Raw genomic sequence first — 20,328 nt, 5'->3', positions numbered from 1 at the left:
TTTTTTTTTTTGAGACAGAGCCTCAAGCTGTCAGCCTGGGTAGAGTGCTGTGGCATCACAGCTCACAGCAACCTCCAAATCCTGGGCTCAAGCGATTCTCTGCCTCTGCCTCCCAAGTAGCTGGGACTACAGTCGCCTGCCACAATGTCTGGCTATTTTTTGGTTGCAGCTGTCATTGTTGTTTGGCAGGCCGAGGCTGGATTCAAACCCAGGTATATGTGACACCTTAGCTGCTTGAGCCACATGGGGCTGAGCCTAGTTTTTTTATTTTTAGTAGAGACAAGGTCTCGCTGTTGCTCAGGCTGGTCTCAAACTCCTGAGCTCAAGCCATCAACCTGCCTTGGCTTTAAAGGGTGCTAGGATTATATGTGTGAGTTACTGTGCCCAGCTATTTTTGCAACTTTTATGAAAGCCTAATATATATATATATATATATATTTTGTAGACACAGAGTCTCATTTCATCACCCTCGGTAGAGTGCCATGGTATCACACAGCTCAGTGCAACCTCCAACTCTTGGGCTTAGGTGATTCTCTTGCCTCAGCCTCTCAAGTAGCTATGACTACAGGCGTCTGCCACAACGCCTGGCTATTTTTTTTTTGTTGCAATTTGGCCAGGGCCGGTTTTAAACCCGCTACCCTCAGTATATGGGGCCGGTGCTCTACCCACTGAGCCACAGGAGCTGCCCCAAAAGCCTGATACTTCAAAATAAAAAAAATTAAAAAGGAAAGAGAGAAATAGAAAATCACAATTATGCAAATACTACAGTAACAATTGTCAGCAAAATTCAGGAATAGATGCCAAAACTAGTGGGTCAGAGTTCAAGGAGAAATAGGATTCAGTGTGTAGGCACCTTTCAGAAGTGTTTACTAACTGCAGAGGAAGACTGGGACGTTGCACAGACAGCACCACAACCACACAACTGTGGTGTCCACGTGGCCAGTGACCACAGGACACCAGGCTTCCTGCCATGGCCACACCCTGGGAGAGACACCTTGGGTTCTATTCCTGCCTTGGTCCATTCACAAATAGAACCCAACAAACCCCAGCTCTCCAGAACATGAGCTGAGGGGTGGTGCAAAGGCCCCCAGGGACCCTGGGAGAAGCACAAGGATCTTGGAGTCCACAACCTTAGCAGGCACCACCCAGCCAGCAGCTTCATGGAGACTCGCAGCACCAACTGGGAAGAGGCTGGGTCTGTAAATCTAAAATAGCCCTCCAGGCCATCTCTTCCTGGATCTTCCTTGCATACCCCAGTCCTTGGAACAAATCTGACAAACCTCTATTGCAGAAGGGTATGCTAACCCACAGATCTCCCATTAGCACTGAGAGAAATCCTGGTCTTTCCTGGGCCCCAGTGTGGCCTCAGCCCCCTCCTCATTGTGCCCCAGGGTAGCTCTCCAGGCCTGAGGCCGAGGCTGTGCTTCCAGGGCCCACACAAGTCAGACTTATAATTGGCCAAGAAGGGAGACTCTAGGATCAGCCAGAGTGCAGGGAGTCCAAGCTCGGGGACAGAACCCCAGCACTGTGAGAAGGCTAACAGTGGGACTCTGGAATTCACCTCACTCTGCCAGGGCCCCAGTGAGTCACATCTGAGAGACCTTTTCACACCCTCAAATCGCCCATGCCCAAGGCCAGAGCCAGTCTGGTGCTGTCTAGTCCTCCCACCACCAGCTGAACCCCCTTACCTGCTTTGGCTTGAGCTCTAGGAAGGGCTTGGAGGATGCAGCAGGTCTGAGCTAAGGAGGAGGAGGAGGAATCAGGACCCCACAAAATACCCCCAGGTCCTGCATGACTGGGACTGTGTCTTGCCAGAGAGACCTCCCAGAGTCTGAGAGTCAGTCTGGTCTTCACCAGGCTGGGCCCATCAGCTCTGTGCTCAGTGGCTGCCCCCTTGCTGTTCCTGCCATCCACGCAGTGCCCTCCACAGACACAGGACCCTCCTCCCAGAAAGGTGCCTTCACCCTCTGGATGCTCTGGATGCCCCACTCCCTGCTTACCTGCTCTGGAGACTGCTGGGTGTAGACAGGAAATGGGAAGGGTGGGCTGGACACAGATGAGGGAAGCTGCAGGGACAGGGCCAAGAGCTGAGCCCCTACCCATGCCCCCAGGCACTGCACAGAGGAGGGAGCTCTGTGTGCTCAGGCCACCCCAGCTGGGCCCCATCTCCATCCTTTCCCATGGCCATCCTTTCCTGTGGCTGTAGGGACAGACAGATGCACCCCCAGCTTCTGGGGAGCAGAGGGAGCCTGCACCTCAAAATCATCCTTACATGGACCCTATTGAGGCTGAGAATGACCTTCGTTGGCCTCAAAGTCATAAGTTCAAGTTCAAACGCCAACTCCATTGTCATTTGTGCAGGTCCTCCAACAGTCCAGCTTTAAGCCTCAGTTTTCCCTCATTGCAAGGGGTCATTGCAGCAGCTGCTCTCTATCCCAGGGCCACCACATGACAGTGAATTAGTTTACACAAAAGGGCTTTGCCAGTCCTGGTGAGCAATACCCAGGACAGGAGATGGGGTCTGGAAGCCCCCTTTCTGCCCCATGACCACCTAGGGGGAAGCAAAAAACAAACACATACACAACACACACAAAAGTACTCACAGCAGGGGATGGCTTCCTCTTTGGGGTCATCAAGGACACCTTAGGCCTGGGGGACTGGCTGGGGCAGGAGGTGGGGGCCCTGGGGACTGGCACTGAGGGGCCCTGCATGGGTGCTGGGGCCCTGCCTGGGGCTGGTTTGCTGCCTGCACCCTCACGGAACAGAGGGTTGAAAAGCCCTGAGGCGGTCTTGGGGGCCTTGTCCCTGGGGAAGAAGCATAGGATGAGTTAGCACAGGTGGGTTCCCAGCCTCAGGATCCCCAGCGCTGAACCCTGGGTCTGGTTGGGATCCCTCAGTGCCAGCAGACTCCTGGACAGCTGCAAGGTGTATATCACAGCCCCAGAGAGAAGCAAGCCCAGGGGACAGAGTGGCCCCCAAGCAGGCAGTGGCCCCCCCATGTCTCAGGGCCCAGGTTTAAGGTGGGAGGCCCCAGGGCTGATGTGTCCACTGTGGCCCAGACAGGGTTGAGGTCTCCACAGAGCAGGGCTCAAATGGGATCGCCTACCTCAGGCACAACAGGACCCAGAGGGTACAGAGAGGGCCGACTGAGGGATGTTGGGTGGTGGCTCCCTGGATTTACCACACCCCCAATTGGCCACCAAGCCTAGGACCTGTCCCAGCCTCTCAGAGATGCAGTGGCTGGAGCAACACCCTACTGAGTGGAGCCCAGTCCCCTCTGAGAGCTCAGCCAAGGTCTGCCTGGTATGGTGGTCTAGGGAACTTGGGAGTGGCAACCTGCTGGGTGCCCAGGTCCTTCCACAGTGGCCTGCTCTGGAAAGTGCTGGGAAGTGTCTCTTCCTCAAACAGCCAGCAGTTGAGGCTGCTTGCTAAGAGCTGGGCACAGGAAGTGCCCGCCACACCAACATGTCGCAACCCCATGTGTGCTCACCTCTTCTGGACATGGCTCCGGGCCTTACAGTAGATGATAAGAACTGTTAGGATGACTGCCACGAACACCAGGACCCCAAAAGCCACCAGCACGCTGACAAGGAGGCTCCCAGATGCTGAGGGACATATGGTTACATGTCAACTGGGGCAGAGTGGCACTCTGGATCCCCAGGGGTTGTGGTCCCTAGGCAGGGACTTAGTACTGCACTAGCACTCTCTGCTCTGTGGGGAGAGATCAGAGGGTTTGGCAGTGAGTGGCTCCAGGCCTAAAGTGCCATGGGTTAGACCTGGTGCTGTGGACAGAGGCTCACCTGTGGCCATAGGGGAAGAAGACACTGTGGGGTGGTAGTCTGGGGTCCTCAGGTAGAGGCGGGGCTGTAGGACCTGGGCTGAGACCCCCGGAGTCTCGGGTCTGGACCAGGCACTGCCCTGGTCATTGCCCCTGAACCTCTCTCTAGAACAGGGCTCCCTTCTTAGGTACCCTGAGGAAGGGGGACAGTCTCCTTTCTGGCCCTACTTGGGACCTGCACAGACCTGCAAAGGCTGAGGCTCAGGGTTGGTACCACCCCTTTTGTCCCAGACTGTCCCAGCACACAGTCTGAGATGGAGCCCTGCCCCCTATTGGGTGTGGAGGCCATGAGGCATCTGGGCCCTACCTGCCTGCACATCCCTCAGCAGCTCTGTGCAGAAGGGTGGAGCCCAGCCCCGGTGACAGTGACACTCCTTCTTGTGGTTGCACACCTGGAGGATGGCCAGGTTCAGGGCAGGGGCCTCTGGTAGGGAGTACCCACAAACCAGGGCCCCTGTACCAGCCCCATTCCTCTAAGGGCCCCCGATGCCCCTGGTGCCGGTGTGTGTCCTGACCATGAGGCTTTGCTGGGTGACTTCTACCCACTGCCCACAAGTGCCCACTCAGCACTTATGCAGTCACTGAGGTCACCTGGGCCTACCCTCTTTCCCAAAATGGGCTCTCCTGAGACCCCCACTGGCAGACATGGTGGGCTCATCCAAGCCTGGGGCTCCCATATGCAGAGCAGCAACCATAGCCGTGTCTTGGGGTGGCAGACAGGGGGCTGTGCTATGAACTACTCGTACCCCATGGCCATGGCACTGAGCCGAGCAGTTTCTGGATCTATAAACTTGGAGGTCTTGGCAGCGTCCTTCCCAGCAAACCTGGAGGGCAGGAGGGGGTCTCAGGTGGTGCCTCTGCTGGGACAGCCACTGGTCTGGCTGCCCGTCTGGGGCTCTGGGTCCTCAGTCTGAGAGCATCTTTCCTACACACCCCATCGGCCTCCAGAGTTCCTACTAGAGTCATGCAGAAAGGACCAAAGGCTGGGAGAGAAGCCCGTAAAGGGGCCATGTGGGACCAGCCCGGCAGTACAGCCTCTCTGAGCACTGTGTACCACTTGCACTCACTCACCTTCTCCTGGCCACACTTGGTGCCCTCAGGCACCATTTCATAGGCGGCACCGTTGTCAGTGGCAAGAGCTTGGCACACAGCTGAGGAGGGGTTGAAGGTACAGGTGCTTCGCTCCAGGGGCTGCCGCCCCCCTTCACAGAGCAAGACACCACACTTGACCCTGTGGATGGGGCAGACCAGGGGCTGGTTGGCAGTGACCACCCACCCTCCCAGTGGGGACTCTGGCCAGACCACCAGAGTGCCTCTTGCCTCTGAAGAGCCAGACTCCCTTGTGAGGAGCACACCTGGGGCCAATCCCATCTGTGGAGATGTCTGTGCCTCAGGCCCAAGGAATCCGCCCTCAGACACTCACCTCTCCATGCCAAGGGGGCCCTGCAACCTGCATCCTGCTAAGACACTGTAGGAGAAGCAGGTCTCTGCGGCAGCCCGTGCACCTGCCAACCAGGAGTGGTCAGCTGGGGCAGGGCTGCAGCCTTCCCACCAGGCCAAACCAGGCCAGACCGACTCACCAAACCCCCAAAAGTCCTGGCATCGCTGGACCAGGGTGGGGCAGCTGCCGTTGTAGCAGTAGCCCCCCTGGCAGGGCGTGCCGTTCTCTTGGAAGGCATCTTCTGGGCATGTGGGCTGCCGGCCATCACAGAACTCTTCAAGGTCACACTCATCCTTCTGGGGGCGGCAGGGCTCAGCAGCTGGCTTAACCTGTTCCAGTGGAGAGTAGCTCATAGAGGGGCCAGGTCCAACAAGCTGCCTGGTCACTGGTGTCCTGGGCCCTGTCCACCTACCAGCCTTGGGCTCCCATGGGACCCAGGAGAGCCATGCTCACCCTGCACTCATGGCAGCAGGCGCCCTCGGCACACTCGGCCCCCTTGGCCAGCTGGCAGGTAGTGGCATTGCAGCAGTGGTTGTGACAGTCCTGGGGGCAACATCAAGCCCTGAGCAGGTTGCAGTGGACCCACCACTATCCTTGGCCACCCTGGTACGTCTTCTGACGCCTGCAGGGCCCTGAGGGCTACATGTGGGTGGTGGCCCTGGTTATAGGGACTAAGGCTGCTCTCCACCCACTGACGGGAGGACAGGCCAGCTGCAGGCTCAGATGGGGGCCATGGGCACACCTGGGGGGGGCCGCAGTCACATTGCTCCCCGTGCTCCACAAACCGGTTCCCACACATAGGGCCGCCCACCAGCCGATCCAGGTCAGGGGTGTTGGCCAGGCAGGCTGTGTGTGGCTTCTCCACAAATGTCTCTAGGTCAGCCTGGCTGCAGTGACTGAATGTCTGGGGAAAGGAGGAGCTGTGGGAGAGTGTCTGTTAGTGCCTGGCCTGTGCCAGCTCCTCCCATCCCTTGAACCCCACATGCCTCACCCAATGCTGGCCGCCATGATGCAGCCACCACCCGTCCGGGGCACAGGGCAGTAGCAGCCCTGGACATTCTCATCGTGGTCCATGCCCAGGTTGTGACCCATCTCGTGGGCCATGGTGGAGGCCACACCCACAGGGTTCTGGCTGTGATCCTGCATGGAGAGGCTGTGCTTGCCAAAGATACCTCTTGGCCATCCCCCCAAACCTGCCACCCTCTGCAGTGTCAAGGGCTTGGTACAGCTTCCTGCCAATATATTTTTTTTTTTTTGGAGACAGAATCTTACTTTGTTACCCCTGGTAGAGTGCCCTGTCGTCACAGCTCATAGCAACCTCTAGCTCTTGGGCTCAAGCAATTCTCTTGCCTCAACCTCATGAGTAGCTGGGACTATAGGCGCCTGCCACAACACCGGCTTTTAGAGATGGGAGTTTCACTCTAGCTCAGGCTGGTCTTGAACTCATGAGCTCAAATGACCTGCCCACCTTGGCCTCCCAAAGTGCTAGGATTACAGGCATGCCAATATCACTCTTAAAATTAGTAGGGCACCAGCTACATACACTGAGTGTTCAAACCCAGCTGGGCCAGTTAAATCAACAATGACAACCACAACAACAAAATAGCCAGGCGTTGTGGTGGGCACCTGTCGTCCCAGCTACTTGGGAGGCTGAGGCAAGAGAATTGCTTAAGCCCAGGAGTTTGAGGTTGCTGTGAGCTGTGGCTCCATAGCACTCTACCCAGGGTGACAGCTTGTCTCAAAAAAAAAAAAGTAGGAGAGGCCCTCAGATGTGTTCCAGAAACCTGGGCTCAGGCAGCTCCTACCTGGTTCACAGCCCCTGATTGGTGGGAGCACATGGCAGACACCTTGGCCAGGCCCACAGTGGTCCCAGTGAAGTCGACACCCCTGGAAGTAAGAGCAAGGTGGGTGCCTGGAATATGTTTCCTGCTGGCCCTGCCTGCCCCACTCTGCCTGGGGGCCCCTTACGTGATGAGCTGTACATTGTCATGGGGGTGCCGGCCTGCCAGGTCCTGCACCCGCCAGGTGAGGAAATTCTCCAGCGTGACCTCGGGGTTGGGGCTGACTTGGAACTTGTCCCCATTGTTCCAGATCTCCAGGCCCACAAGGACCACACGGAAGTTGAGTTTCTGATAAAGCTATAGGGGTAGATGAGTTCCACAGGTCAGGCCATGGGAGGCCACACCTGACCTACTTTGAGGTGGGGGCCAGGGAAGAGCCATAGCTGAGCAGGGGAAAGACCTTCCCAATGATGCTGTCTGCCCCCTGGGGCCACTCCTGCTCCCCAGGCCTCCTAGTGGGCTAGGTGCTGCCCTCCTGGACGCCTTCCTCTTGTCCACAGCCCACCTTGTCCACGTGGTTCACCACCTCCAGGACCCGCCTGCGCACGGCGTCTCTGCTCCCCAGCTTCTGGAACTGGGGGCAAGAGACCCTCAGGCATGCCCCTTGCACCCTTACACCAGCCTACCCCTTGCATCTGTCCTGCACGCTCCCTGCCCCACACTCCATTCCTCCCTTGCCTCCACTCCTACCCACTCCCCTACCCTCCACTCGCCCTGCCACTCCCCTGCCCCACCTTCCTCCCACCCCTGCTACCACTCCTACCCACTCCCCTACCCTCCACTCACCCTGCCACTCCCCTACCCACACCCACCTCTGCGCTGTCTGTGACCACATACAGTTCCACGAAACGGGTCTCTCGGGAGAGCAGCCCATTCTGGGGAAGAGTGACAAAAAGCCTGTTATCCAGCTCAGCCTCGTGGGCACAGGGCCCAAACCACCCCTCAGGACCTGCTGTACATGGCAGAAGCTATTGTGGCTGCGGGGCTTGGCTGGACCATCTGGCCCCCTGCCTCTCCTACCCACAGTCTCAGGCTGCACATAGGAGCAGCACACTGGCTGCACAGGTGACAGGGTCTATGGTACATACCGGCCCACCACGTGAACAGTGGGGGACTCACCTGGGGCCAAGGCCTGAAGGCTGCAGAGACTCGAGGCCCCAAGAGGTGGTCGAGACTGGTGTCACTGACCCCACAGGTCCCAGATTCCTGCTGCAGATGCTCAGCCAGGTATAGGGCGTGTGGCCCGGCCTCTTCAGCCCCGTCCAGGGGCTCAATCAGGTGGACGGCTGAGCCTGCCTCAAAGAAGCCCCTGAGTGGACAATAGCCTTTGAGTCAGCCTGTCTTCTGCCTAGAAGGGAGTAGGCTCTAGTCTGGTGCCCACCCCTCCTCTCATCCTGCAATTAGCAACTGCTTAGCAGGAGTGTCCCCCTGTGGGTGCAGGTGGGTATACCAGGCAGGCCCCTTGTGGCCCTGGCAGGAACCCTGGCCAGACACCTCTGCATATCTCCAAGGCTCAAGGGTGAGCAGAGGCTGTGTCTGCCTCTGGCCTGAGCCCTCCTGGCTGCTCTGCAGAGCAGGGGACTGTGGGGCCTACAAGTGTCTGCAGCACCCACCTGAGGCCAGCACAGGTGCTGAGGCTGGCGGCCGAGCTTGGATGCCCCTCCACGTGACCCTGGTAGAAGCAGTGCTCCTGTGGGAGAAGCAGGAGAGGAGTCCCTAGGCCCTACCTCACATGTCCTCCTCACCCCTGAGGCCTGGGGGCTGCCCTGGTACCTGCAGGTACAGCTGCTCTGTCACCTCGGAGCCATTGTTGCTGTAGGTCTCAGCATAGCTGGTGCCTAGAAGGTCCCTGAAGAAGAACCACCAGCACCCTCAGCCTCATCCTGCTGGGAGGGCTGCAGCCTGCAGGGTGCCCTGGGCAGCAGAGTGGGCACTGCCAGGCTGGGTGGGTGGGACCAGCAGGGACCAAGCTCATGCTCACCTGTTCTTCCGTAAGTGCAAGGTAAAGCTCTGGCCTTGGGCACCCAGCACGTAGCTCACAGTCTCCGGGTACAAGCCCTGAGCCAGGGGTAGGTGTAGGATGAGGGCCTGCCCCTGCCTCACTTGGAGCAGAGCTCAGTGGGATAGTGCCAGCCTTCAGGCCCCCTGGGGTCCCAGCATTCTCAGGCAGGGCAGAGCAGGGGGAGTGCACTGGAGGGATGGGCTGAATCCCTCCCTTGGTGGGGGCTGGAAGTACAGTGGACTCCTTAGCCCTCCAGGCCTCAGTTCCCCCATCTATCCACACAAGGGTAACAATGAAGAGGCCCCTTCCTGCAGGAAGCAGGGGCACAGAGTGGACAGCCAGGCAGCCATTGAAGCCAGGGCAGCACAGGAGGTGGGGCAGGATGGGGGCACATGGGCCCCCAGCACCAGCCATCCTGCCCCTGGGCCCAGCACCATGTAGGCAAGAACTCGAGGGTCCTTCTAGACAGTGTGCCCTGACCACTAGGGAGATGCAAGCCCAGGCAGGAGGTGGGTCTGGGCCTGCAGAAGAGCACCCTGGACACCCAGAAAAAAACAAGCAACCTTCTTTGCATACAACACGTGCATGCATACACCACATACATGTGTGCATCCAGCAGGTCGTGCTCCCCACCCCCCGGGGGAATCCCGCCAAGCTTACACGCCCAGGAAAGTGTGTCAACCTGCGGTGAGCTATTCCCCACTCAGAGAGGAACTAGCTTCTCAGCCCCCACCAAGTGAAACTAGGGAGTGGCCTGAGGTTGGGAGCTGGGAAGGAAAGCCCTCCTCACCCCCACACTGCCCCCCTGCCTGTAGGGTGAGGCCCCCCAGCCCCCCCAAAACAGAAAAAGGGCCAAGTGGGCTTGGAGCCCCTTAGGGTCTACTCTCAAGCTCAGGGCTGTGCAGGGCAGCGCAGCTGCTCACTCACCAGGCCCCTCACAACTGCCTGGAAAGCAGAAAAGGGAAGTTGAGGTATACCCCCAGCCCCCTATCTGGGCAGCTCAGACTTACCAAGTGGGAAGATAGGTCTCGGCGGGCACGGGGTCCTGGCAGGCGCTGGGGCAGCACCACCTCAAACCGCTCCATGTGGGGCAGGGGGCAGCCTAGGGTAAAGGCTGCAGGGGTAGGGGGTCAGGTTTCATTAAGTGGGCTGCGTAGGTGGCCTTGGGGCCCAGATTCTGGGGAGTTGCCAGCAGTTTAGAGATTTGGCCTCCATGGCCAGGTCTCCCAAAAGACCATTGGACCCCCACACCAGCTGGCCAGGTAGAGCTGGGCCAGCCTGTCCACAGACCGCCTCCTAGGCTATTCCCAGACCCCAGGTTGGACATACACAGGCCAGGCAGGTTCTTCCTGCATGTGGCACTTGGCGCTGACACCTTCTCAGCTCACAACTGGGAAGAGTAGGGCCTCCCCAAGATAGCAAGGCCCCTGTACTCAATAACAGAGGGCAAGCACTGGGCCTGCAGGGGCAGGTCCAGAGTTCTAGAGACTACCTGCCTCAAAGCACCAATGGCCCCTCTTTCTGACCACAGGCAGTGAGAGAGCTGGAAGAGCCAGCCTTCCAGCTGGGGGCAGGGGAGTTCCAAGCAACTGCTTGGTCCTCCCTTCTTGTTTTGGCTAGGGGTACCTGTGGGGAGCCCCCTGAGCCCCAGAGATAGATCCAGGATCCCAGGACACTGGTAGAACCCCCTTAGCACTCAACAATGAGCTCAAAGGATGCCCTGGGCCATACTTCCCGTCTACAGTTCCCTTTAAAGTTTCCCCTGCTCCCCAGCCTTGGCCTACCCACTAAGTGACGACCTTTCCCAAGGACCACCCTGGAGCAGGGCCAGAGTGTAGGGTAGAGTGTGCAGTGAGGCCAGGTGATCAGGCCAACACTCAACCCTGTTTTGAGATCCACGTGCCCCACACTTAGGTCAGTGGCCCCTGTGAACCCCTTCCCTGGGGTCACTCACCCTGCAGCCAGAATGCCTGGAGCAGCCAGAGTTCCAGGATGGGCATGACAGTGCTGAGCAACGGTGTGTGAGAGCTGAAGCAGGACACAATCTGGTCCCTGGGGCTGCCCCAGGCGCCTCTCCCCACAGCAGACTGCCCCGCCCCACCCCGCCCCTCCTGTGCATCAGGCCCGAGCCAACTGCCCTGAGGGAGCTTCCCCCTCCCTAGCCTCCTGAATCTCCTTTGTCCTTTGTAGACTCTGGGACAGTGTCCTCCATGTCCAGCACGTGGAAAAACCTTCCTAAGTGGAAATCAAGTTAACGGGGGTGACGAGGAGGCAAATAGGCCAACCACGACTGCTGCATATAACTCTGCATTTCTCCGTGCAGGTGAGGAAACCCCCAGCGAAGTGTAGCCCATCCAGCTGGAAGGGAGGCAGTAGGCCAGTGGGGTGGGGGTGGGGGGCAGGTGACTGTGAAAGGCTGGTGGGGTCAGGAGGTGGGGCCTCTGGCTTCCCTGGGAACAGAAAACTCCAAACAGGGACAAGAAATGGTTTCATGGGCACAGGTCAGCTGTGGGAGCCCAGGACACAACCCAGGTGACTGGTGGGTGTGGAAGCCACCCTAGCAGCTGGATATAGACACCAGTTGACACTCCCCATCCTGCCTCCCTGCCCTGAAGCTTGGGGCTGTCTGGTACCAGTGCAAAAGCCTGCATGCCCTTTAGAGGCCTGGCTGGCCCAGCCTCTCCACGTCCCAAGACTCCTGGCACCTGCCCTTAGTAGCCACATGCCCAGTAGGCCCTGGCTCCTCACCAAGGCTGCCCTCCTATAAGAAGGGTGGCTGTGTCCCCTAGTGGAGGGTAGGGCAGACAGTGTGGCCCTGGAGGTGGAGGTCAAGCAGGTCAGGCAGAGGGTAGACCCATGCAGCATTCTACAGCTGACAGATGTGGGGATGATGGCATCTGGACTGCGGATAAATGTGCCGCTTACACGCCAAGCCTCTTCATGCTGCAGACTGTTAGAGGAAGCTAGATGGTCAGGGACCTGACCCCCAGCCCTGCCATGCTCCCTGGTTAAGAAGGCTTGTTGAAGGGGACTTGTCTATTTGGGCCCAGATCACTTGTTTAAGACTGGACTTGACAGCCAGGAGAGCCCACCCAGGGCTGGCTGTGCTGTCCACTTGGGGAAGGCAGGAAGAGGGTGGGGCTGACCAGCAGCTGCTGAGTAACTTCTGTGTGACAAGTCAGTGCCCAGCTGCCATTTGGGCCAGGAAGCTAGGGCAGTGTCAAGGCCACTCTTCAGGATACAGCCAGCCTATGGAGGTCATGTGGAGCTGGTCCAGTGCCAGGGACTCTGTGGCCTGCCTTGACCAAGCTGTACAAGGGACTAGATCTCTTCAAGTCACTGAGTCACAGCTGGAGTAGCTGCTGCCTCCCACTGGGGACCAAGCCCTGGGGCTTTGGAGTCCCAGCAAGTTTCCAGACTGCTGAGTCCAGTTGACCCACGGTGGCCAGCCCAAGCTCACTGGGGTGGGATGTGGACACCAGCTCCAGTCTCACCCCACGGCGCTTTTGTAGTTACCATGCTTCTTCTTCAAATACCACATGCTTTGTTTTTATTTAAGGCAAGAACACCCAAAACAGTGTTATTTCAGTTTGAAAAAGCAAACACATCAGCAAGTCTAGGGAGCCATCTACCTTGTCTGGGCAGCTCCTATACAATGAAACGAGCCAAGTCTGGTAATTTAGACTTTGATTGAACAGAAAAAACACACAGAACACACCTGTTAGGGAATACCTGACTAGAAAATCCTGACCTCATTCACGCCATAGGACCTGCTCAGCCCCCGACACCCTCCCTTTGAGCTGTGGCCGAGGGCTCACTGTGCAGTGACTGCAACTCTGGGCACTGCAGCTGGAGGCCCTCGTGGGACAGGCACCTGGGGGGCAGCCCTCTGGCTCCTCTCTGTAGACAGGCGCTGCAGGCGCTCTGTGTAGAAGCCATTGAAGTCAAGCCTGCAGGGAAGGAAGGTGGTGGGTCCCATCTGAGGAGATGCTTCCAAAGGTGATAGTACCGGGTGCCCTCCCCACCACGCAGCGAGGACCAACAACAGGGCCACAGCAAAGCCACATCCAGGCCTCAGGAGTATGTGGGGCAGAGGGGCACTTGCTCTGGGCTCCTGTTCCACATGACCATCACTGCTTCAAAGCAGCATCGAAAGAGGAACTTAAAAGACACAAAAAAAACTAAAGGCTGATGACCAAAGCTTCTGTTAATAATTCATGTCTTGGGGCGGCGCCTGTGGCTCAAAAGGGTAGGGCAGTGGCCCCATATACCAGAGGTGGCAGGTTCAAACCCAGCCCCAGCCAAAAAAAAAAAGAAAAAAAATTCATGTCTTAACAGAAACATCCCAGTTAAGCACAGCCATTGGACATGGACAGACTTTGCTGTAGCCCTTGGATACCAGTCTCCAGGCCACCCAGCAGTGGTTCTCAAAGTTGAGAGAACCCTTGGAAACCCCACTCAGATCAGTCTGTGGGGTACTGTCCCCAAGCCAGCATGAGGACAGCCCCTTCCTTATCCCACCCTGAGTGGTAAGTAAAATCCACCACCTCCCCTGAGAAGCTCCTGCCCCACAGAACAGGCATAACGTGGGGGTGCTGATAGGAGGGAGCCCCAGATCACTTGGCAGCCTGGTAAGCAGCATGTCATGGCTGGGGAGGGCACTAGCCAGCACCCTCACCCCCAGTCTCCAGGAATCTGCAATGGTAGGAGACAAAAGCCTGATCTGCTTGGCTCAGGCAGACTGCTCTACTGTAGTCTGAGGTTCCATCTGGGGCCACACCCAAGGAATAGGGGATTTGGGATGGGGGACAGTACAGCTGGACAAAGAAAGGGGGTAAGGGCAGGGCAGAACTCAAGGAGTGAGGATGGGATGGGAGGTGCTGCCACACCCACCTAGAGATAACACTGGCCATGCTGTGCTCACAGTCACTGGCACTGTAGATGCTCAACCGGGCCAGGAGGTCCAGCAGGTGTGCGGAGAAGTTCTTGTCAAACTTGTTGATGGTGGCCTCAAAGCTGGACGCCAGCTGGGGTGCATCCATGTGCTCAGCTAGGTGCTGGAAATGGAGCCAGCAGTGGGTGAGGTGGTGCCTGCCCACAACAGGCCCACCTATCCCTCCTTGTACTGCTGCCAAACAGAAGAGTTTTTCCTTCCTTTCTTCTCAAACGGTAGATTCCACAAGACATTCCTGAGACTGTGGCATTCGGAGACACTCCAGGAAAGTGCCCCTGCCAGCAGGGTTCCAGGCTCGGATCCCCCCACTGCCACACCCTGGAGCCTAGCAGGCTTACATTAGGACCAGAGAGTGGAGAAGGGAGATTCTTACAGTTGTTTGGAACCTACTTTTAAGTCTACTTTTTCAGTCGAAGGGGACACAGAAATAAAAGAGCAGCAGGTTTGTTCTCAGAAGTTCTGAAACGTTAACACCATTACATGCAACCAAGAGAAAGAGGCTCTCTCTGGTGGAGCCTGAGGCCACAGACCTTCCTGGTAAGCTCCTTCCGGGCCCGTTCCTCAGGCTGCTCTGCCTCCGTAGGCGGCCCCAGCATTGTGCCCTGCTCCACCGCTGGCCGGCCCAGCTCGCTGTCTAATTTCATACTCTGTGTAAATTTCTAGGGGTTGGAGGTTGGGCAGAAGTGCTTCTGTTAGTTGCCACCAGCATGCAGAAAATACTCAAGTCCCTGCAGGTGCACACTGCCCACCGCAAATGGATGCTGTCTCTATAGTGCGAGGGACCTGAAAGCCTCTCCCCAGAGGCTACTGGTGAAATGACCTTAGTTGCGCCAAAGATAAGGTGACCAGATATCCCACTTTTGGAGGGATAGTCCCAATTTTTAACAATTTGTTGTGCATCCCTTTAAAAAGTCCTGATTTTTGGAAAGAATGCATGACAAGCTAGGGAACTTGTCCCAATTTTTGGAAAGAATGCACGACAAGCTAGGCAGGAGAATGGGAAGGGAATATATGATTTTCGGCTGCCATGTGGCTATTTTGCCAGGATATGAGTTTTATAGTATTTTTGTTAATTTTATAATGTTAAACTTCAATAATAACAAATAATTGTTGAGAACTGATTATCGAGAACTGCTTATCAAAGTTCGCATTGTTGATCAATTGTTAGAATTCGACAAGAAATATGCCAAAGAATAAAATAATTCTATACATAATTTTAAAAAATGTATTATATTTGTAAATTGTACTTATATTGAAATTAAAAAAAATACAATACTATTTTTGCATTCCATGAAAATTTTTGTTGCTCCATATAGACCAAATTTTTAATTAAGATTCCCCCCACCCCCGGTCAATGGTGTCGCATTTTACCAATGTTAAAATCTGGTTGCCTTAGCCAAAGATCAACCTTACACAGCCATCAACTAACTTCTACAGCACCTGCCTCCTCTGTTACCTCCCCTACCTCTTCCGCTGGCCCTTGTCCCAACCCCCCAATGGCACTGCCTGTAGTTCTAGTCACCCCTAGGCCAGCCCTTCTCCACTGGACCTTCGTTTTCTATGCCATCGTTTCAGGGTGACTACTTGTAACAAGTGTCCAGACTTAACTGAGCTGAGGAGCTCCAGCCCCAGAGGAAAGAAAATGAGGTTGCTGGGAAGGGCCCAGCACCACCAACTTGAGCCCTGTGGTTTGGGGACAGTGCAGGGGAATATCACAGGGCAAGGTATCACTGGCCACATTTCCCAGGGTAGGGGTTCAATGAAGGGACCACCAGGTCCGGAAGACCTAGGAGTTCTAGAAACACTCAGGTAACAATGGGCTTGACAGAAAGCAAGGGCAGGAGAAGGCGTGGGACAGGGATGCTGCAGCCTTGGCCTGGGTGCCCACACTTGCCTATACCTGCCCTCATCTGTTGCACCTGCCCACACTTGCCCTCACCTGCATGCAATTGGTGAACATGACGCACACAGACATAAGCTTGGAGAAAACCTTCAGCAGCTCGGGGTTGGTCAGCATGCAATCCTTCAGGCAGTTGTCCAGGAAGCTTGTGTGGTGGCCAAGGACGTCGTCAATGTTGGAAGCCTGCAAGGAAAAAGCCGGGACTCTCCATGCGCAGAGCCTTCTCTCAGAAGATGCACTCTGTGTGTGGCACTCAGTTTTGCTTTTGTAAGCTTCTGTGTACACGGTTCCATGTAAATGAATGGCCTCTGGTCATTTAGGGGAATACCTAAAAATACCACTAAAAGAACACTAACCCCTTCCCCAAAGTTCTACGTTTTTAGTTTTTTTGTTTTGAAACAGACTCTCACTATGTTGCCCTTGGTAGAGTGCCGTGGTGTCATAGCTCACAGCAACCTCAAACTTGGGTGTGATTCTCTTGCCTCAGTCTCCCAAGTAGCTGGGACTATAGGTGCCTGCCACAATGCCCGACTACAGTTTGTTGTAGTTGTCATTGTTATTTAGCAAGCTCAGACTGGGTATATGGGGCCAGTGCTCTACCCACTGAGCCATAGGCACTGCCCATCCATCCCAAATTTTTAGTTCTTTTTTTTTTTTGAGGCAGAGCCTCAAGCTGTCACCCCTGGGGTAGAGTGCCATGGCATCATAAATCACAGTGACCTCCCAACTCCTGGGCTCAAGTGAGTCTCCTGCCTTCACCTCTCAAGTAGCTGGGACTATAGACGCCCGCCACAACGCCCGGCTATTTTTTGGTTGCAGCCGTTATTATTGTTTGGCGGGCCCAGGCTGGATTCAAACCCGCCAGCTCAGGTGTATGTGGCTGGTGCCTCAGCTGCTTGAGCCGCAAGCGCCGAGCCAAATTTTTAGTTCTTAAAGACAGAAAAGAGAAAGTAAATACTAGTACTTGGTATTGTTTGCTTCTGGAATTTGGTGGCTACTAAGATTCTGGCTATAGCCCTTATGGGGCTGGGCAGCCGATTCCAATGATGTGGCTGATGGACACCCCCACCCTGGCTGTTGTCTCGCCTGTGCTATAGGAAAAAGGACTGTTGGCACACAGGGACATTTCTTCGAAGAGCTGCGTCACTTCTCTCTGCAGAGAAGGCGTGGAGTTGGTGAGGGGTCACTGCAGCTCTCCTCAAACTGAACCAGAACATTTTGCTCGAAAGGCCACTTTGAAACATACCCCGCCTTTTACATGCTATGAGCTATCGCGCTCAGACTCACAGATTTCAAGTTTTTCTCGAGGATGTGCCAGGTCGGTTCCATCACCTCAAACATCATGTAGTACTGAATATTCTGGACGAAGTTGAGCATTCTCTGCCGCAGTGTGAAGGCCCCAGCAAACCTGGGGACACAAACGACAGCCACAGAGAAGGTGATGCCAGGCCAAGACCTCAGTGGAGACAGTGGGGTACAGCAGGTGCCTCTGGGGTGCACGCGTCTCCTCTGAGCACAGGGGTGTCAGGACTGCTGCTCTTGCAGCTCAACAGTGGCTTAGACACAGGCAAGAGCAAGCCCACCAAGAGGCATCGTCAGTGTGGCTGGGGGCAGCAGCTCAGCTCTGACAGCATCAGGTGACCATCCTCCCAACACGACTCACTGCCTCTGTCTCCCTGTACTATCTGAGAGCACGTCACTAACCAGCCCAACCAAGGAGACTGGCACGACACCACATGGCAAGTTCACATTTTGTACTTTGCTACTGAGATAAGTCTTGTCGTCAGCCCTTCTTTCAAATACCACCTGGTGCCACAGACCGGTATGCAGTGCACCTGTGGGGTATGTGGAGCAGCTGTTGCATGCTGAGGCTCTGTGTGCTTATGAGGAGGGGCTGTGTCCTGCAGACACCCCTGGCCTCTAGGGGTGCACCATCACTATAAGCTACAGAGAGGGCTAAGGGACAGCTGGGGCCCCTGTGTGGCGGATAGGGGCATCATGCTGCCTTGAGACATAAAAACTGATGCATCATGCATCTAAAAACCATAAACATGCATTTTTAAAAAGCAAGACCAGGCTCAGCACTTGTAGCTCAGTGGGTGCGGTGCCAGCCACATGCATGGGGGCTGGTGGGTTCCAACCCAGCCCAGGCCTGCTAAACAACAATGAAAAAAACCAAAATAGCTGGGTGTTGTGGCCGGCCCCTGTAGTCCCAGCTACTTGGGAGGCTGAGGCAAGGGAACTGCTTGAGCTCAAGAGTTTGAGGTTGTTGTGAGCTTTGATACCACCGCACTCTGCTGAGGGCGACATATTAAGACTGTCTCAAAAATAAATAAGTAAATAAAAAGTAAGACCATCCCACTTGGCAAGGGAAGCACATACCATTTTGCAGAGTGCAGCGAATGCTGCTTGGCAGCTTTGTTGCTGATCCAGACATTACAGAGCTGTCGCTCCACGTGCTTGCAGTAGAACATGTGCCTGAACAGCATCTGGTAGCGGGTGAGGGCCTTCCTGCAAAGGGGAGTGGGGCTCTTAGGGATAGGGCCAAGGGAGGGCCTTCCTATAGAGGGGCACGGGATTCTCAGGGACAGGGCTGAGTCAGGGCCTTCCTGTAGAGGGGTGTGGGGCTCTCAGGGTCAGGGCTGAGTTAGGGCCTTCCTGCAAAAGGGCGCGGGGCTTTCAGGGACAGGCCCATCATTGATGCATCTGACATTGCCGGCAACACTCACCTGTCTACCCCGTGAATGGTCTGCACTGTGGCCCAGGAAAGCCGTTGTGCCTCTGTGGGGCATAGTCGTCACCTTCTCCAAGTATCTAGAAACTGCCTCCATGGGACTGGCCACTTACCTGCTGATGATGAGAGAGAGGGGCCACTTGACGACGTAGTCAAAGGAGAAGGCCTCCAGGCCGCTCAGAGAGAGCTCAGTGGGGTCGGCGTGGGTCATTGCCTTCTCCTGCTTGGTCTCGATAGCCAGAACTCGCAGAAGCTGAGTGATGAGGTCATGAGGCATCAGGTCAATCTTGGGGAGAAAGAATAAAACAAAGAATCTAATTTTTAGAGGAAAAGGCCAAAAGTCAGGGCCTAATCCCCAAGAGGTGGGAAAGAGAGTCAGTGATGAGGTTTCTCTGAATTCAGACTCTAGATACTAGGGGCTGCTTAAAGAACAAACAGGTCTATAGATAAACTTAGTTCGTAACTAAACAGCTTCTCATTAAAACAGAAAAATACAGAGGAATGGCCTTCGAAATACCCCTGCCACTGTGATGGTGCACACAAGAAACGACATGACAGACGGGCCTGACTCCCAAGACTGAACCCTTTTGCCACAATAAGCACCAGGCCCAGGTTGAAGAGTAAAGCATATCTCACAAAAGATAGAACTTGATATTCAAATAACATTTTGCACAAGCACTAATTTATCCTTACTCAGTCACAACTACATGCCATAGAATGACAGAAAATAGACACAAACAAAGATGAAAGACAGAGAATAAAGGAAGAAGAAACAACAGCTGATGGAGCCAGGAAAATGCTCAACTGACACAGAAGTGAAAATCTAGCAACTTTTTTCCTACCAGAGTAACAAAGACTCTGGGGGTTTGCAAGTATGTAGGCAACAGCCCCCAACTGTGTGGTTTAGTGTCCTGAGACTCAACTCCAGTGAGGTCAGTCTGGCTGTACAGGGGTCATACACTTTGACCCAATAATTTCACTCCTAGGAATTTATCCCCCCCAAATCATTATTTTTCTTATCTAACAGACCCCAAAATACACAAAGTGAGAATGGGCAGAATTATAGGGAAAAATATAGTTGGACGATAACAGTGTAAGACTTCAGTGCCACCAGACAAACGGTTAGTAAGGACGAGGACACCACAGCACAGCAACCTCATGTCCCTAGGTGCTGCCCTCACAGCAGCAGAATGTGCACTCCCAAGTGCATGCAGTACACACTCCAGGACACACCTGAGGCCACGAACAAGTCAGTAAATGTTACAAAACCCAAATCACACCAAGTATGTTCTCTGACCACAAGATGAAGTCACAAATAAATAACAGGAAGAAAGCCAGAAAATTAACAATATGTGTAAATTAAGCATATTCAAATAACCAATGGATCAAATAAATCACAAGGGGATTACAAAATACCACAAGACAAAAGGAAATGAAAACACAACGTGCCTGAACATAGGAGGACACCCTGGAAACCAAGCTCCAAGGGTTTTTCAGCTATAAATGCTTCTATTAGAAATTAAGAAATGTGGCTCGGCGCCTATAGCTCAACCGGCTAAGGCGCCAGCCATGTACACCTAAGGTGGCGGGTTCGAATCCCCAGCCTGGGCCCGCCAAA

At 55.2% G+C, this 20,328-nt stretch overlaps 2 protein-coding genes across 8 annotated transcripts in view; both read right to left on the bottom strand.

Moving 5' to 3' along the window:
• ADAM8 (ADAM metallopeptidase domain 8) overlaps nt 1-11,133 on the bottom strand; it is a 16,320-nt gene extending 5,187 nt beyond the window's left edge. The window contains exons 1-22 of the mRNA XM_012807780.2: nt 11,077-11,133; nt 10,133-10,236; nt 9,102-9,178; nt 8,894-8,969; nt 8,734-8,810; nt 8,240-8,429; nt 7,933-7,995; nt 7,626-7,694; nt 7,248-7,417; nt 7,085-7,166; nt 6,271-6,419; nt 6,022-6,199; nt 5,733-5,822; nt 5,419-5,608; nt 5,262-5,343; nt 4,910-5,069; nt 4,585-4,662; nt 4,146-4,230; nt 3,491-3,605; nt 2,604-2,805; nt 2,001-2,066; nt 1,689-1,739 (exon numbers count right to left, since the gene is read on the bottom strand). Coding sequence (XP_012663234.2) covers nt 1,689-1,739; nt 2,001-2,066; nt 2,604-2,805; nt 3,491-3,605; nt 4,146-4,230; nt 4,585-4,662; nt 4,910-5,069; nt 5,262-5,343; nt 5,419-5,608; nt 5,733-5,822; nt 6,022-6,199; nt 6,271-6,419; nt 7,085-7,166; nt 7,248-7,417; nt 7,626-7,694; nt 7,933-7,995; nt 8,240-8,429; nt 8,734-8,810; nt 8,894-8,969; nt 9,102-9,178; nt 10,133-10,236; nt 11,077-11,122 — 2,400 coding nt within the window. The 5' untranslated portion in view covers nt 11,123-11,133. The remainder of the gene's footprint in view (nt 1-1,688; nt 1,740-2,000; nt 2,067-2,603; nt 2,806-3,490; nt 3,606-4,145; nt 4,231-4,584; nt 4,663-4,909; nt 5,070-5,261; nt 5,344-5,418; nt 5,609-5,732; nt 5,823-6,021; nt 6,200-6,270; nt 6,420-7,084; nt 7,167-7,247; nt 7,418-7,625; nt 7,695-7,932; nt 7,996-8,239; nt 8,430-8,733; nt 8,811-8,893; nt 8,970-9,101; nt 9,179-10,132; nt 10,237-11,076) is intronic.
• Nucleotides 11,134-12,649: 1,516 nt separating this feature from the next.
• The window catches only part of TUBGCP2 (tubulin gamma complex associated protein 2), a 34,962-nt gene continuing 27,283 nt past the window's right edge, over nt 12,650-20,328 (bottom strand). For all 7 annotated transcript variants that reach the window (XM_023515613.1, XM_023515617.1, XM_023515614.1 and 4 more), the window contains 7 exons: nt 18,824-18,996; nt 18,359-18,487; nt 17,264-17,384; nt 16,016-16,159; nt 14,607-14,735; nt 14,016-14,179; nt 12,650-13,072 (listed from right to left, as the gene is read on the bottom strand). In XM_023515613.1, coding sequence (XP_023371381.1) covers nt 12,937-13,072; nt 14,016-14,179; nt 14,607-14,735; nt 16,016-16,159; nt 17,264-17,384; nt 18,359-18,487; nt 18,824-18,996 — 996 coding nt within the window. In that variant the 3' untranslated portion in view covers nt 12,650-12,936. The remainder of the gene's footprint in view (nt 13,073-14,015; nt 14,180-14,606; nt 14,736-16,015; nt 16,160-17,263; nt 17,385-18,358; nt 18,488-18,823; nt 18,997-20,328) is intronic.

Source organism: Otolemur garnettii, unplaced genomic scaffold, assembly GCF_000181295.1.
Source record: "Otolemur garnettii isolate 467f Iridium unplaced genomic scaffold, OtoGar3 scaffold00075, whole genome shotgun sequence".
Taxonomy (NCBI): Eukaryota; Metazoa; Chordata; class Mammalia; order Primates; family Galagidae; genus Otolemur; species Otolemur garnettii.
Note: the sequence above shows the minus strand (reverse complement) of the source record. Positions and strands in the feature narration are given on the sequence as shown.